The following is an 11783-nucleotide window of genomic DNA, read 5'->3' as shown; positions in this document are numbered from 1 at the left end:
CTTTTCTCATACTCAACATTGATGCATGGTGAATTAATCCAGTCTCGATCCATGCGTATATATATTGAAATTGTGTGAACAATTTCAGTATTCTTTAATATAATGATCACCTCGCTTTTGTATTCAAAGTGTGACCCTATCCATTCAAGAATATTCACTTTTCTTAGTTTATTTGGTACATATTAATTTTAAAACACATATCTAAAATTTCACGAAATTTTGTCAACATTTTTGCATTGGTTTTCAACTTACATGAAGTGAAAGTTATTATCAATCACAATCAAATATACACTCAAAGATCAATACAAAGTAATATTGGCAAATATTCATGAGATTTAAGACATGTATATTTAAATATATATATATATATATATATATATATATATATATATATATAATAAACTATGAAACAATGATTAATCTTCTTAAATTGTCCAATCGGACAATTCAAGATTCAATACTTATAAATTATTAATGCCTCCTCTTAAATATATTTTAAAAAATATATATAATTTATTCAAATATTTTGGAGACAATAAATAATTTTTGTATTGAATCTTAAACGGAAAACTAAGACTAACTCAATGCAATAATAATTTCAAATAGAAAAAATAAAATCAATATATTTAAGCATTAATATAAACTTTTCCGTAAACTAATAATTCAATATAATTAATCACTTATCAAACATACAAAAAATAATTATAGAATCATTCCAAATAAATTTTGAAGATAAAAATAAGAACCTGGGAGGACTTTGAAAAATTGCACAATCTCAACCAATGCAATCTTAGTCAATGCAATCTCAACCAATGCAACAATACCTGGATATCAATGCAACAACATCGATATCAATGGCAGCAAAAAGACCCAAATCAATCGCAAAAATAAATTAATTCTCACATTGACTGAAATCCTAACAACAAGGGAACATAAGCAACTCATCCAATATCAAAATATGCAAAAAACAAAAAACCACCAACCAATGGGGGTTTTGACGTGTAGTCTACAACCTCCCTCGTCCTTCAATAATAGCAGCGGCGGTAGCAACAGCGGATGCGTGATACAGCTATGGGAACGACAACGGGAGTAGATAGAGGCAACAACGGCACACATAGAGGATAGGGAGGCTGGCTCGACAAAAAAGAAGAAGAAACACAAAGAAGAAGATCTATCCCAATTTTAAGCCCTAAAATAAAGTTTTTGCCTCGGTTCAATTGAAAACTAAGGCATAAAACACCCTTATGCCTCGGGTCTGCAAACAATTGAGGCATAAAAACACCTTCTGCTTCGGTCCAATTGACCTGAGACATAAACCCCATTATGCCCCAGGTATATTTCCAACCGAGGCATAAACCTCCATAAATTTAACTAAAAATGTTTTTAGTTTTTTGAAATAAATTACCTTATATGTCTCAGGTGACTAGAAATCAAAACCATAAGTACTTTATGCCTCGGGTATTTGGAAACCGAGGCATAATCTACAACATTCAGATTTAAAACGTTAAAATAATAGAAAGTTTGAAATTTTTTACAAGCTTTATACTTGGGTTGGTATTGAACCGAGGCGTATAACATTTTTTTTATGATTATTAATCGAATCGAAACATAAATTTTGCTTAAATTTTAAAAATGTCACCGTTGATATGTTTCACAGGAATTGAAACATAATGACTGAGTTAAAAATGTCAGAAATGTAATGTGCTTCGAACTAATTGTATAAAATTATTTGATTAGCTTGATTGTACACGTTTGTGTCTTATGGAATGCTCCATTTCCTTTTTTATTGTTGTTACATAAACATGGAAACAATGAGCAAATATAATATTAATATTATATTTATATTTTTTTTGTATCACGTGACAGGCATTCTCATTTGATTAGTGTCAATTCTTTCTATATATTATGTAAGAAGTCGTTTCAAGGAATCATTCAAATTTCATTACAAAGAAAGATAATCCGATTGACATTATGAATGACAAATTAAAACAAGTAATATGTTTACCATTTTGGATTGATTAATATATATATATATATATATATATATATATATATATATATATGTATATGTATAGGTAAATCATGTTGGTCAACTAATTTCTTTATTAGCATTATAAACATTGTAAGTAGGTTATGTATTTATTAGACCATCCCGGCCTTAATAATAAAATGTTTTGAGTAATTCCATCACCAACTCAACACCAAACATAGAGTAACATCCATAAACAAATATTCAAACAGAGGCGCATAACAAAATAATTACGAATGAGCTTAAGAACAAGGTTGAACAAGCCAAAAAGTTTGAGTACAAAAAGTTCCAAATATTTAAGTAATTAAGTTAACATTTTAACTAGGCTATATTAAGTAATTAAATTAGATAAATTATCTCACCTAAGTTATTAAGTATTTAAGTCAGATAGATATTTATGACTAAGCTATATTGGGTTAAATAAACAATTCCGACTAAAATTATTAAATCAGATAAATTATTTTGACTAAATTATTAAGGCAAATAATAGAGTTGTCAAAATGGGTTGCGCGAGCTAACCCGGCTCACCACGGGTTCGGGCCGGGTTGGGTTGAAATTTTTTTACAAATTTTAATACGGGTTGATTTTTGACTCGGCTCATTTAGAACTCGGCTCATTCGGGTTGAACCCGTGGTGAGCCGGGTTGGCTCACCAACCCGCAAATAAAAGGATCACACAAGTGTTTTTATTTTTTTTATTAAGTTGGGCTTTACATTTGGGTCATGTTAGGTTGTTTTTTTATCGAACACATCAATAATTTGTAATTTTTTTTTATTTTGGTTTGTATTTGGATTGTATTAAAATTTATTTAGATTTTAATTAGAATTACAATTTAGTTTTGACTGAAAAAAATAAAAAAAAAATAATATTTTTTTTTTAATTAAGTGAACTCGTGAGTCAACCTGTTTAACCCGCCAACCCGTGGTGGGTCGGGTCAGGTTCAAATTTTTTTGGCTCGCTGAAAAGTGAGCCGGATTGGGTTGGGTCACTAAATCATCAATCCGTGGTGGGTCGAGCCGGGTCGGGCCGGGTTACCCGTTTTGACAGCTCTAGCAAATAAATCATTTTGACCAAGCTATCGAGTAATTAGGTCACATAATTATTATTTTTTTGATTAATTGAGTTATGTAAGTCAAATAAATAATATTTTAGCTAAAATTATTAAGATATTAATTAGTTGGATATGTTATTTAAATCTACTTGGAGATTTAATATGTGAAAGATACACAACTCAAAAAGATTCAAAATATGTTTTTATGTAATTGTTCATTCTTCATGTGGAGAGGTATTGGTCAACAAGTTCTCCATCTATTACATATTTACTTAAACTAAAGAGAGTCATGTTTAGCTCAAGAATCTTCTTTCTTGGAGTTAACTTTGGGGGACTTTGAGGTGTTGGTGTGTGACGGATCTAAAGAATTAGGTTAATATTAGGACTTGACATTGTGGTTAGAGCGAAGATTGACAAAAAGAAGCTTAAGAATCTTTTTGTTCTAGAAAATGGAAGGATTTCTGGAACTCTTCATTTGACTCCTTCAAGACATCTAAAATATACAATCAACTTCAACAAATGACTCATGATGAATGAAACTTTTCCTTTCGTTTCCCTTTAAGGATACTGTTTTTTTAGGGTTTATACTTAGTCTTGCTTGATTAGTACCCTCTTGATCTAAAATCTTCTTTTCACCCATTTTAAACTTGAATCGTAGGAATGAAATATTTAACCATTGTCACCCGAAAATAAGATAAAACAATTATGTTTAGAACATATACATAATAGAAACTTTGTCATAAACCCTATATGAAGCTGGTTCACCTACTTAAATACTTATCATATTTTTACTTTGTAGATTTGTTTACCTATCCAATTCCAAACTTTTCATAGCAAAAGTTCACTCTAATTGTTACAAACATCAAAACCGAATACAATACAAAAACACCTCAATCATTTAATCAAACAAAGTGATAAGTAAAACTTATTTTATTTTTTACTTCATTTACAAATGTTCAAATTTCTACCATTATACTTTAGAAAATATTGTTACTGTTACTATTATTTTTTGCTGTTGGTGTTGGAAAAGGCCTCCATTAACATGAGAACTCATATACCATAAGTTGTCAAGAAAAATTCTTTCTTTGCACAAATCTGGTCGTAGCGTTTCGGTAAGAACAATACACAATACGAGACTCGTGTTTTAAGGAGACTTTGTTTGTACGATGCAATAGGGCAGGAGGCAAAGGTGATTTGAACCATTAGATTAGATGATGAAAAGTTGAAGAAGTTGAAAAAGATAAAAAATTTGGTTAAATCGGAGAGAGAAAAGGAGCCCATCGAGAACACGTGCTGCGTTCACTAGTCCACTGTCGCTTCCCATCTCTATCTCTTTGACAACGTCGTTCATTTCAACACCACTTCTTGCGCTTTCCTTCTTCCCCTCTTCTTCGTCTTTTCAAATAATAAAAAAATGTTGAAGCTTTCGTGCAATGGTCTGGACCGGGTTCACTCCCTCGCCCAATGCGGGTTTTCCGCCCGCCCCGCCTGCGTGGGCCCTCGCCGGAGGAGGAGTGGTATCGCCGGGTTCCGGTCACCCGGCATCAGGGCATTTCCTGTGGTGGCGGTCGTGTCGGACAGGGACGGCGCGGTGGCGAGCCGGGTGGAAGCGGAGGCTGGGACGCTGGCGGACCGGTTGAGGCTGGGGAGCTTGACGGAGGATGGGTTGTCTTATAAGGAGAAGTTCATTGTGAGGAGCTATGAAGTTGGGATCAACAAGACTGCCACTGTGGAAACCATTGCTAATCTATTGCAGGTTTTTTATTTTGATCTGTTTGGTCAATTGGGTGATTTGATTTGATTGCTTCAGCTTGGTTGATTGGGATTTTGAGCATCTTGGTGTTTCTGGTTCATGTGTTTTTGTGCACGTTTTAGATTGGGAAATAGTTTTTTTTTTTTTTTCTATTTCTAAGTGAAAAAGGAATATTTTTTGCAATTGGGGTTGTTTTTTATTCTTTATTATTGATGTTCTGAAGTTCAACTTGAAGATTTGTGGCATTTTTAGGTTGTTTGGTTTATGTTTTATAGTGTTTAGTCTTGCTTTTTTGTGCCGATTTGGATGGCGCTGTATTCTATGCACGGAGTATTGGAGTATAAGATTTTGGAAAACTGTGCTTTGTTTGTTTTTGTTCTTCCTGATTCTTTTTATAGATCACTATTTTGTTTCCTTGAATAATTGTCATGAAATGAAAAGTACTCTCGTTTCTGATCTTGGTCTTGTGCATAATGTTTGCTCACTGTAACACCATCATTGCGTCTCAGGATGGAGACAAGGCAGTTCCTTTACTCATCCAAACTTAAAGACAATAATCATTTGGAAAAATTGATTGATTTTTGAAGGTATCAAATACATTTGGATGACATCTAGAGGCTGCTTAATTAAATAAAAGGAAGACAGATCTAACCTTGGGAGCTGTATTATCTGATATATAGAACATGTCCAATTGTATTCATTGCTCGAAATCTGAAACATCTGGTGATTGTGTTGCAGGAGGTTGGATGCAATCATGCTCAGAGTGTTGGATATTCTACTGATGGTTTTGCAACCACCCCTACGATGAGAAAATTGCGTCTCATATGGGTTACTGCTCGCATGCACATTGAAATATACAAATACCCTGCTTGGTGGGTTCTTGTTTTTTATAAAAGCTTAATTTATATACTCTAATTTGAAAAGTCTAACATAGATGATTTCAACAGGAGTGATGTTGTTGAGATAGAGACATGGTGTCAAGGAGAAGGAAGGGTTGGAACAAGGCGTGATTTTATAATGAAAGACTTTGCGACCGATCAAGTTATTGGAAGGGCAACAAGGTGAACATTTACCTTCCAACTGGATGTTGTGAATTGTGACGCTTTTATATATTTTGCTACTTTAGTTTAATCACTTTGATGATAAATATTACTTATGCACTGTATTCTACTGAGTTTTTATGGCATGACTGCTTTCGGTTCATGAATGGCAGGTAAATTGTTAACAAGCAGTAGGATAGGCCTTCATCCTGTAGGATGATATCTCACAATTCTTTGATTTCTGGGCAACCTTGTACAGGACCCATCACATGCTTTTCCTACTTGTCACTTTTGTTCATGTATTGTAAAATCTCTTTCCTCATTTGAATTTACAATAGTTTATTTGGTACCAACCATCAATTATTAGCCTATATAATATATCCATGCTATTGAAGCAAAAGGATGAAAAACTCAACTACCGGTTATTAAACTTCATCCCTAGTCACAGGGATGCTAGGGATTTTATAAGCGCATAAAACTCAGAAACAATACTGTCCAAAGATCTATGTGATGGAAAATTATCCATGGCCGCAAATCATGATACATTTAAATTTAATGTTTCAGCAAATGGGTAATGATGAATCAGGACACCAGACGACTCCAAAAGGTTTCTGATGATGTTCGTGAGGAGGTCTTGGTTTATTGTCCTCGAGAGCCCAGGTAGCCATTTTTCTTTCTCATATGCTGCTAATGCATTACAAGATACACAAAATTTGCCCCATGATTTCTTTTATTTAGGTGCTCTTAAGTCTTGTTCATTGAAGTAATAACTAGACTTGATAAGCAGAAGATATATAATATTGATAAAGCCCTGATGGCATGAGTTAATTTGTTACATGCGCATACAGATTCACATTTCAAGAAACATTATTTGTTGATTTGTAGTTAAACATTTTCCTGAGCAAGTTTCACCAATAGCAATGAGTTAAAATGAAGGAATACAAGTCTGAAAACTAGCCTGTTGATGTTATCTGAATTTACCTCACTAAAACACTTCGGAAAATATGGAGAAGTTCTATATCTAAGGATCATCCTGCATAAATCTATAACTGATTGGACTCTTTCTGAACTCAATGACCTTTTAGCTCTTTACCGACTTCTCTTGATGGTGGACTCATAGTGGTGAAAATAACTGTTTCATCACTTTCATAATTAAGGATCAACTATTGCTAATGTATAGATTTCTTAATTGACAAATAAAGGATATTTATCATAACAATCATCAATATTATGAATATCTGGTTCTGAATTTGATACCGTTTCTATCAACACAACAAACTTGGATTCTATTACTTTCAGCGGCTTCTGCACTTCCCATCTTTAGGAAAAGATGTGAGGAAGTTTCATAGTGGTTTCTGATAAAGTCGTGGGGAGCTTTACTTCACATGCTATCTTCCATTATTTTGAAAAAAATTAATCTTCCTATAAAAGATCCATCTTTTTTATTTCGTAATTTCTAATTAGTACAAAAATTGAATTTTGAACAATTTATTTATGACTTAGTTAGCATGTTACAAGTAGCTTGGTTTGAGTATGGCCCAATGATCATTCTTCATTGGTTGTCTTGCTAGTGTTCGTGATTGATGAGTTTCAATTTTCAATACCCTTTCTGGCTTACTGCTTAACCTGTGGTTAATTTTGTTTTCTTTCTCCAATTTCTCTTCTGTGGTTTTAGATTAGCAATTCCTGAGGAGGACAGTAATTGCCTGAAGAAAATTCCAAAATTGGAAGACCCTGCTCAGTATTCCAAAGTTGGACTTGTGGTATGATTATTTGGCTCAGAGAATCTTTTTCTGTTAGTTTCTTTTTTCTTTTTGACTGTCGCAAAAGAAGGAATTTCATTGGTGATAAAATAGTTGGCAAATCCAGCATATTTTAATAATGTTCAAGAACCTGCCTTCTCACCCTGCCTTTTCAAATTTGCAGCCAAGAAGAGCAGATCTGGACATGAATCAGCATGTTAACAATGTTGCCTATATTGGATGGGTGCTTGAGGTTGTTAGACTTTCTTTTAAATTTATGTCTCACAAAATGAACTTTTGGATAAGCAGTTTATATCTTAGTTCTGATTTATCTTTATATCTCAAGGTGGAGTGTTTTCAAAATTAAGAAAATATCAATACTTGATTGCGTACTTACTATGTTCAATTTTTCCGACATTTAGCATCTTAGATCAAAACCACAAGTATTGATTATTCAATGGTTAGACTGACAAAATTTATATTAGATATTCTCACTCGATATGTTTCATAGATACTTATATGCTTCTTATCCTTATTTTCAATGTTTTTGGATACTTGTGTGTTATTTCTTCAAAATGACTGTGACTGGGGACTTACATTTCATAATTCACTACTAATAATGACCTGTATACTGTTCTTAATTCACTACTAGAATATTTACAATTTCTTAGATATGCCAGTGTTGCTTTGAATTTGTTATTTACAACTTTTCTTCCATGTTTAAAACCCTGAAAGTAAAAAGAAGAAACATGGTTTTAACCCATTTCTAGAATCAAAATTGGCTTTTGCAAACAAGTAATAAAAGTATTTTTTTTATTCTGCTCTAGATCATGATGAAAAAGAAAATAGAGGGGCAATCTGTTTAACATATAAGTTGATAATTTAAGCAGTTTAAACACTGTTTTCGAAACAACCAAATGAAATTTTGCTTCATGAAGGGGTCTGTCTATCTTTTGACAAAATGTATGATCAAGAATATATTCGGTAGACTACTGAAAACTAACTTACCTCTCAGACACTTCATTTGATTTGGAATTCTTTTCTTTCTCTTCTGGTATGTTGCCTATTATATTCTATTGTTACCCTTGTCATAACAAATTCACGTACAATGTTATGTTAATATATACAAAAAAGGGTGTCGTATATCATTGATGTCACTAACTAACTTATGGACTTGTTATGTCAGAGCATGCCTCAGGAAATCATTGATAGCCATGAGTTGCAGAGTATCACCTTGGATTATAGACGAGAATGCGGACAACGTGACGTAGTTGATTCCCTCACTGGTGTGGAAATGATCCAGGGTGATGCTGAGGCAGTTCCAGAACTGAAAGCAACAAATGGATCTGCCATTTCAAAGGAAGCCAAGCAGCAGTTTCTGCATCTACTTCGGTTGTCTACTAATGGACTTGAGATAAACCGGGGACGAACAGAATGGAGAAAGAAAGCTCCAAGATGAAATCCATCAAGTGTGCTTTTTATCTTCCTTGTGTTGTTTCCTTATGCAGGTTGTCTTATCAATTTTCCCACAATATTTTGCTTAGAAGTTATTGCACTTGATATAGGGAGTGGAGTGCTAGAAATTTGTTACTGTTATCTTGTCATGTTCACACAAATATAAATTGTTGCCCAAATCCTGTTCTTAGGATGAATAGATTGACTTCAATCTCTGATTCATTGGCATCAATTTCCATGAATGTCATTGAACCTTGGAAGAATATAATTCCAAGGATATTTATTGTTTTTGGATCTGCTATCTACTGCATGACTCCAACTATGTGTTGTTTAAGTAATCATTTGATGATTATTCAATTATCAAATTATCCCGTTTCATCTTTAAAAGTACGATTTTAAATGTTAATGTCCTTACTCATCCTGCTCTCTGTTGTTTTCTTATGCGGCAAAATCAAGTATTACTATTCAAAACTAATCTATGCTTATCAGAACAGTTTAGTATCTGTGATAGGAGTTATGCTTGTCGATGCTGTAGAATGAAGTACAAGTTATCATTTAAATTGGGAAAGGATCTAGTGGAGTGACACTACAACTGCAGTGGATCTTAACAGTTGACTAAATTTTATTAGTCGGATAACTTTTTCATAAAATGAAAATTGAAAAATTCAGTAGTTAGAATAATTACTGTCTTGAGTCATGTATTTTTTTTTTTTCATAAGAGAGGGTCTGCTCGGATTTAAATTATTTAGGATCTTTAATTACAAGCTGTGTTGTTCTTGATCAAGTCTTGCTTTCCTGGAATAAACTTTAAAATGTGTCTTTTTTCCACTTTATTTTTTGAATGTGGTGACACTTTGTTCTATACATATCATTAATAATGCATTACCAATAGCAAAATAATATACCGATCTTTCTACTCTTGGCCGAAATCAAATAGAGTCGAATTCACTTTTGATTAAGTCAAGGTAGGTCTAGTTAATGCTAAATAAGGCGATTTCAACTCTAGTTGAGTCATGTTTGGTTAAGTCTGGTCTAGTCCACTGTTGATCAAGTTGAGTTAGGTTCACTTCATGTTAAGTCAAGTTGGGTTCACACTTGGTTAATTCATGTTGGATCCACCTTAGACTAAGTCAAGTTAAGCTTATCTTTGGTTGAGTGAGCCTGACCTATCCCAAACCGAGTTAAGTAGGGCCCACTTTCGACCTAGTTGGGCCAGGTCCATGTTAGATCGAGTATAATTGTGTCAATGCTAGGTCAGATAGAGTTGGGCTACATCAAATCAAGTTGCTTAGACCAATGTTAGGTCGAGTCTAGTTAGGTTAAAATAAAACCAACTTGATTCGGTCCACCGAGCCAAGTTGAGTGAGATCCATCTTTAGTTGAATCAAGTCAAATTGACCTTTGACTATGTCAAGTTGGGCTCACATCGAGTCAAGTCGATGTTGAGTTGAGTTGGACTAACGTCAAGGCAATGTCGAGCAAAGTTCATATTCATGCCATGCTAATTGAACTTGAGACAATGTCGACCAAGTTTGAACCCACATCAGACATTGGGATTGGCTGAACCCAAGTTGGGTTGGTTTGGCCTAGTTTGGCAAGTTGGGTTGGTTTGGCTCAGTCTGACAAGTTGGGTTGGGTCTTAACTTTCCGTTTAAGTTGCAAATGGTAAATATTAAGTAAGAACCAATTTATAATGAAATGTAAAATATTTGGAGTTCAATTTGCAATTTAAAATATTTTAGATATGAAATTTTCATAAGTCCCCAACTCATATGGGATGCGTTTATTTGAGGAGAAAATAGATTGATGAAATAAAAACTTTAAATTGAATTCAAATATTAAATCGGTTATATATATAACCTATGTAATAAGTTTGTGACATTCTACATCGATGACATCTACATCGGATCTATAATTGATATAATAACTTAAAAATAATCGATGTAAAATATGTATTTTGTAGTAGTGGATGAAAATGTTTTGAGATTCCATGTGGACTTGGTGTGGGAATTTCATGGAGAGATCCCTTTTGATGATAAAATAGTATGTGTAATGACTTAAAGATTCAAGTAAGGCTGCATCCTCACACTCTAATGAATCAGTCAGACTAACATAGAGTAGACTGGTGGTTCATGTGGTGAGAGTAACATGAGTTATAGTCTCTGGCAGGATAATGACCTTAGAATGATCATGGACTAACCTTGTGTGTGGTAGGGTGAATCCCATTGGCAATGGCTCTGTAGAGAAGTAGAGGTCACCAGAAGTGCAAACAACTAGTGAATTCAATTTCATTACATGTATCCAGATAATCGAGATAGAGAGTCATTTTATTGGTTGGCATCACCTGTTGTTTATGCTTAATAACTTGCTTGTTCATAATCTACTTATTTATCTATTAAAATTATTTTCACTAGCTTACCCTTCTTTCTTTTTGTGTTTGGTTCCTTATTGTGTTTACCTTTTTGCAATGATTAACAAATGTTGGTGTAAGCAGATGTTGAGACTCCTGGTGACCATCAAAATGGTGGAGATGCTGTTGTGTAGTTTAGGTGCATTTGTTATTGCTCTTTCAAACACCTTTTGTTTGAAACTGCTTTTTGTAATTCTTTGTTATGTGAGCAAATTTTTGCTAAACTGTTTTACATTTTTAAGACATGCTTATGACATTCTTGCCCTTCATATTTCTTGTCAAGTATATTTTAGATAACTATAA

General features: G+C 33.6%; 1 protein-coding gene across 1 annotated transcript; it reads left to right on the top strand.

Annotated features, from left to right (window-relative positions):
* Nucleotides 1-4494: 4494 nt before the first annotated feature.
* Nucleotides 4495-9457, top strand: LOC114185228 (oleoyl-acyl carrier protein thioesterase 1, chloroplastic). The gene is made up of 7 exons (XM_028072840.1): nt 4495-4836; nt 5572-5705; nt 5781-5894; nt 6438-6533; nt 7549-7636; nt 7800-7868; nt 8802-9457. The coding sequence occupies exons 1-7, from the start codon at nt 4495-4497 to the stop codon at nt 9072-9074; spliced, it is 1116 nt and encodes a 371-aa protein (XP_027928641.1). The 3' UTR covers nt 9075-9457.
* The last annotated feature ends 2326 nt before the right edge of the window (nt 9458-11783 follow it).

Source organism: Vigna unguiculata, chromosome 5, assembly GCF_004118075.2.
Source record: "Vigna unguiculata cultivar IT97K-499-35 chromosome 5, ASM411807v1, whole genome shotgun sequence".
Taxonomy (NCBI): domain Eukaryota; kingdom Viridiplantae; phylum Streptophyta; class Magnoliopsida; order Fabales; family Fabaceae; genus Vigna; species Vigna unguiculata.
Note: the sequence above shows the minus strand (reverse complement) of the source record. Positions and strands in the feature narration are given on the sequence as shown.